The sequence below is a fragment of the Protobothrops mucrosquamatus genome, unplaced genomic scaffold, assembly GCF_001527695.2.
Source record: "Protobothrops mucrosquamatus isolate PMUCROS unplaced genomic scaffold, P.Mucros_1.0 scaffold2689, whole genome shotgun sequence".
Taxonomy (NCBI): Eukaryota; Metazoa; Chordata; class Lepidosauria; order Squamata; family Viperidae; genus Protobothrops; species Protobothrops mucrosquamatus.
This window is the reverse complement of record NW_015388735.1, coordinates 134,327-140,555: the sequence shown is the minus strand read 5'-3', so window position 1 is coordinate 140,555 and position 6,229 is coordinate 134,327. Positions and strand designations below refer to the sequence as shown.

Here is a 6,229-nt window from a genome sequence, read left to right as displayed (position 1 = left end):
CATGCCCGTTGCTGGTTGGCTAACTAGCAACGGGGTCTTACCAGCCAATGGAATTGTGTGATTACAAGCCAGGGGAATCCCATAAAAGAGGGCTCCCCTGGCCCAGATGCCAGTCCGGATTTACTTTATGCCTTGCCAATAAACCGAGAGCTGACTGTCACTCGACTCGTGTCTTACTGCCTGCGCGATCTAACAGTTTTCTTGGTAGAATTCAAATCCATGACAAGCTGCATAGGGTGGTGGACAGCCACTGTAAACCCCGAGGGCTGCCTGGAGAGCAATCAAGGTGCTGTCATGCTAAACAAAATAAGCAGAAATAATTACTATGCCATTTACATATTAGAATAGACCAGAACATCCCTTCTTCCCACACTTCTCATGTCCATGTCTGCCTTCCAGTCCTTATCCTTATTCTTGAATAAAACTTGGCATATCAAATTGTATTCTCTGTACCATCAGGGCAGGATTTTGTAGCAGAGTGCCAGAGCCCTGTAGAAGGAAATTAAAGGCTAGGTGTTTTCAAAGTGAAGAAAGGTATTTAAGTCCAGAGAAGGTCAAAAAATAAGTAACTTTTCTGCTTGCTATATTCAGTTTTGTCTCTTTCACTGGCAATTATAGCTATTTTCCTTTTTGCTTGTTTATGTTATCTGCCCCAAATCACCATGGTGAGGTGGGTAGCCATATATATATTTGAAGTAAACCAAGAAATGGGAAAATATTCCATCACTGATATCAGGAAGCATGACTGGATTTGATCCAACCCTGTTTGGATACCTTTGCTTATTTTGAAATAAGATGTCCACTCAGCTGGGGCAGGAGGGAGGAGGGAAGTAAGGCTCCATCTTTTTCTGCTAAGCCCTGAAATTTTGCCATAATAGCAACCCTACAAAGTAACAGCTAGATAGAATTCTTAAGATTATAGAAAAATGCTCAAATTCTGCCCCAAACCAATTCTGTGCTGCAGATAACGATAGCTGCAGAGAGGAGAGGATTGCTGTAAATTCTCTGGATTATCTCATTTTCCAAAGTGGATCTTTGGAATTGTAAGGAAGAGGAGAACTTACAGCAGAATACATGATCATCTTAAGAGGCAGATCCTGGCACACCGTTTTGGAAAAGTTGCTCAAAATAGCACCCAGCAGCAAACCTGCAGAGAGGAAAATATCTTGTTATCTTAAAGAGATTGATTGATTGATGAATTAGATATGTATAGGTTAGACTAATATTTTATTTTAATTAGGAGATATTAGTGGAAAAAGAAATAAACAAGACTTATGATAAAATTAAGGAACTAGAATATACCTGGAAGGGATACCTGAATTGATAATGTGTTTATTTAAAGTTAAATTTGATTATGGTAATTGTAAATTCATAAAGCTCCAAAACAGGTTTAGGATTAATAGAAATTTAAATTATAAATGACTATTTTAAATATATTAAGCTATTTGAGGGAAATAGAGAGGGAACATTTGATGTATTGATTTGAGTTATTCATATATGGTTTTATTTCTGGATGTTTGATTACCCCAGCACCGCGGTGTGTCTTGAGCACTTTGTTCTAAGAATTAAAAAACCAATAAAATTTGTTTCAAAAAAAAAAAAAGAAAGTATACCAAAGCTTAGAAAGGAAGTTGAAGGGATCCTGATCTCCCTCAAGCACTGGCTTTGTTATGGCATGTTAAATAACATTTCCTGCCACATGGGGGTGCTATTAAGCTAACGTGATATTTGAGGGCTAGTTGCTGGACCCTGAAATGCAAAATTCCCAATGAGATTGAGGGAGCGAAGGAATGTTACGCTGTTCCTTGCTAGTGAACAATAGCATCACTATGGCATTATTCAGCCATCACTGTAGACAGAAAACTTGTCCTCATTGGGCACAATTATGCTAGTATCATTCTACACATTGCTAATGGGGAAATGTCCTAGGTTTACATGGCTAAGAGTCACTTTGTAGGGGAGATTGGTGGTACAGAAATTAAATAAACAAACACGTACATATGTACGTACATACATATTTCCAAGCTGGTACACACTTTGTACTTTCAATCGTTTTCCTTCAAACTGTCCTGTGTTTACTTTTTAACTTAGTATTGCCACATTTTACCGTACAGGTAGTCCTCAATGTATGACCACAATTGAGCCCCAAATTTATGTTGCTAAGTGAGACATTTGTTAAGTGAGTTTTGCCCCATTTTACGACCTTTTTGCCACAGTTGTTAAGTGAATATTGCAATTGTTAAGTGAGTAACACGGTTGTTAAGTGAGTCTGGCTAACCTAGAAGGTCACAAAAGATGATCACATGATCCCAGGACACTGCAACCGTCATAAATATGAGTCAGTTGCCAAGCATCTGAATTTTGATCATCTGAGCATGAGGATGCTGCAACAGTCATAAGTGTGAAAAATGGTCATCACTTTTTTCAGTGATGTAACTTTGAACGGTCACTAAATGAACTGTCGTAAATTGAGGACTACCTGTATATATCTGTGGAGATTCTCAGTCATCCAGGTCATAGTCGTCTCAAAGGTGCTTTTTTTTCCCCCTTCAAAAGGCAACTGGACTGTTTTTTCACTTGAGGAAGAAAACATTTTGCTTCTCATCCAAGAAGCTTCATCAGTCCTTCCATCTTCCTATCATCATCAGAACTGATGAAGCTTCTTGGATGGGAAGCAAAACATTTGCCTCTTCTTTCTTAAGGAAAAAAACAACAGTCCAGTTGCCTTTTGAAGGAAAAAAAAGCACCTTTGAGACATTTACCATATACATCTAGGTCTTGATTCCAAACAGAGCAAATAATTCAAATTTAATTGTACCTCCAATGAATCGAGCCTTCTCCTGGGTAGCGTGCATTCCCACATGGGCTTCAATATTAAACACTTCTATCTCTGAGAGAGTTGCCAAAACCTGTGGTGTATCCCAGTTAGGCAAAGTCATGTTATGGGTTTTCTGTGTAGAAAATGAAAAAAAAGAGTTTTCTAATGAAATGGTGATCTTGGTGTAATTGGGACCATAATTTTTAAGGCAGGGGCTTCCAAACTTGGCAACTTTAAGACATGTGGACTTCAACTTCCAGAATTCCTCAGCTAGCCATGCTATGTGAAATACTCAGCCATGTTGGCTGAGGAATTCTGGGAGTTGAAGTCCATAAGTCTTAAAATTGCCAAGTTTGGGGACCCCTGTTCTAAGGGACTTGTTAAGTGAGCCGCACCCAATTTTAGAGCCTTGTTTGCCATTTTGTTAAGTGAATCAATGCAATTGTTGAGTGAATTACATGGCTGTTAAGTGAATCTGGCTGCCTCCTTTGACTTTGCTTGTCAGGAGCCTTTTGAGAAGGTTGCAAATAAATGGTGATCGCATGACCCTGGGACATCGCAAACTTTGTAAATGTATGCCAATTAATTATTATTAATTTTGATTACGTGACCATGAGGATGTTACAATGGTTGTAAGCGTGAAGAACGGTTGTAAGTAACTTTTTTCAGTGCCATCATAACTTTGAATGGTCACTAAACAAATGCTGGTAAGTTGAGAACTATCTGTGATGCAGGCTCTTACCTGACAGAAGAGTGTGTCATGCACCTTCCAGAGGCCTCTCGGGGTCAGCTGCTCAGATTTAAGCCCCGTATAATTAGCCATTTTTTCCATAAAGCCCTGCAAGAGAGGAAAACAGAAATAATTGACTAAGGTTCACTGTGCTCAATTATTTCCATCTCAATTAACCCTGCATTCTTATTTGCATTCATTGCAGATCTTCAGAGTGAACCTAAGCAGACACGAACTATTTAGGTCCAAGTATTTTAGGAGAGAGTTATGATTGCTTTCCCAAACTTAGATCTGTCTAGCAAAGTGGTTCCTCTCACTGTAGCAGTAACAGAGGTTAGTTTCAGAAACCACTGAATCACCTGGGTCCTAGACCGGATGGATTCACTTGGTGGTTTTGTAGACTTTCCTACAGCCTGATCAAACTTTTTGCTATTATCCTTATTTGAGATATTATAGTTATTCTATGAAGGATTTGAAATTTGAAAAAAAATGCAACAAGAAAACATTATATTGAGCCATTTCTCTCTGCACTGAAGTAATCCTACTCAAGCCCTGTCCTGTATCTGGGATAAGCCATGTGTAAATTAGTACTGATTACTTCTGAGGCAGTGACGGCTGAAAAGAAACTTTTCTCCCTTTCGGAAGCTTAACATTAGGTTGTCTCCTTTTAATACTAAAACTCTTCCCTTGCAAATCAATCACTAATCCTCTCTTTGTTTTCTTTTAAATGGTTCACATTGTCAACTATTTCAAATAAAACGAGATCTAAATTTAATGAAAGAGTTGAGGAAGGTGTATTTTTTATTCCTAAATGCCTGTTAAATAGCACAATATATCAGCCCATATAATGTGAATTTGTATAAAGTCCCATCAGGTTGGCTTGGGCACTCATGATGGTGCGATCATAATCTGTGCTGCGGACATAGATCTGAAACAGTGGATAACCATGCAGTGAGCTACTACTATTGGCAACAAGGTGATCAAAACATTGACATTCTACACATTAGTGTAGCCTTTCTTGGGGAACACAATCTAAGGGGATGGTAGGACCAAGCTTGTCTTCAATTTATAACCACAATTGGGACCGGAAATTCCATGGCTAAGTGATGAGGTCATTAAGTAAGTTTTGTCTGATTTTATGACCTTTTTTTGCTGTGGTTGTTAAGTGAATAACCATAGTTGTTAAGTAAATCATACAAATCTGCCTTCCCCCATTGATTTTGTTTGTTGGAAGGTCACAGTGGTGAATATGTCATATATGCTGGATGACAAGCACTCAAATTTTGATTGTGTAACTCCAGGAACACTGTCACAGTTGTTAAGTGTGAGAACTGGTTGTAAGTCCATTGTTCCAGCACTGTTGTAACTTTGAATAGTTGTTAAACGAATAGTTGTTAGTCAATGACTACCTTTATCTGTGCCTTAATCAAAGAAATGACTATTGCTGGTATCTGTGGCAAAACCACAAATGGATTATTAATAATGGCAGTTGCTGTAAGACATTAGCAGTATTCACATTTATTATTAGTTAAATTCTTTGGTACGGGAGCTCAAGGCAACATACATCACTATTTCTCCTATTTCTTCCTTCAATAACCCTGTGAAGTTGGTTGGGCTGACAGAGAGTACCTGGCCCAAAATCACCCCGTTCTCTTCCATGCCTAAATGGGGTGGACTACAAGCTGAGTTTCCCCCATTGACTCCTTAACCACTATAGACAGTCCTTGACTTATCACCGGTCACTAAGAGACTGTTCAAAGTTACAACAGACACACCAAAATTTATTTACAACCCTATTCCAAAGGACCGATGGACAGTCCCACCCCTCTGTGTCAGATATGTTTGTGTATGTGGGTATATGCATAATGGTATTTTTTGAGAGCTGAATGCAACAAAATTTCATTTTAATGTATGCTGATTAGTGTTCATTTAAGGTGACAATAAAGGTTCTATTCTATTCTATTATTCTATTCTATTCTATTCTATTCTATTCTATTCTATTCTATTCTATTCTATTCTATTGAGTCATGTGACTGCATTTTGGGTGCCTGGTAACCAGCCGGAATTTATGCCAGTTTTCAGTGTCCTGGGGTCATGTGACTGTGATTTATGATGTTTTTGCTTAACAACCACCGCATTAACTTAGCAACCACCATGTTTACTTAACAACTACTGCAAAAAAAAGAGGTCATAAAATTGGCTTGGTTGTAGGATGACCTGCTTTACAACTGTCACAATTTATGACCATAATTGCCAGGCTCAATTACAGTTGTAAGTTGAGGACTACCTGTACACCACACTTTATGTGCACACTGTGTGCATTCTAAATCTCCCCTTACTTGTATTACTTAATTGTACAGCATTTCTGAACACAAACTAAGAACTATTAATAAGCCAATCTTCATTCTGCATGTATAAATATAACTAAGCAAGGAAAGAGACTGATGGGTTTTATTTGAAAAGCAGAGGTAATACAATCCCTTACTGTTGTGATTCCGTGCCAGCCTGTGTTCCCAACAGCTGAGTCTGAGGAATCTGAGGAGGAGGTGGAGGAGGCTGTTGAGGGGCCATCAGGGTCAGAGGGAGGCTCTGATGAATTACAAGACTCACGGCTTGATGAAGAGCCTGGCCCCTCCAGTCGTGTTTCTGATGAAGCTCAGCTGTGTGAGGAGCAGGAGTCA

General features: G+C 38.8%; 1 protein-coding gene across 1 annotated transcript in view; it reads right to left on the bottom strand.

Annotated features, from left to right (window-relative positions):
* Positions 1 to 189: 189 nt before the first annotated feature.
* LOC114923266 (testicular acid phosphatase homolog) overlaps positions 190 to 6,229 on the bottom strand; it is a 33,761-nt gene continuing 27,721 nt past the window's right edge. The window contains exons 4-9 of the mRNA XM_029286007.1: positions 4,389 to 4,476; positions 4,285 to 4,292; positions 3,561 to 3,656; positions 2,819 to 2,951; positions 1,065 to 1,147; positions 190 to 297 (exon numbers count right to left, since the gene is read on the bottom strand). Coding sequence (XP_029141840.1) covers positions 190 to 297; positions 1,065 to 1,147; positions 2,819 to 2,951; positions 3,561 to 3,656; positions 4,285 to 4,292; positions 4,389 to 4,476 — 516 coding nt within the window. The remainder of the gene's footprint in view (positions 298 to 1,064; positions 1,148 to 2,818; positions 2,952 to 3,560; positions 3,657 to 4,284; positions 4,293 to 4,388; positions 4,477 to 6,229) is intronic.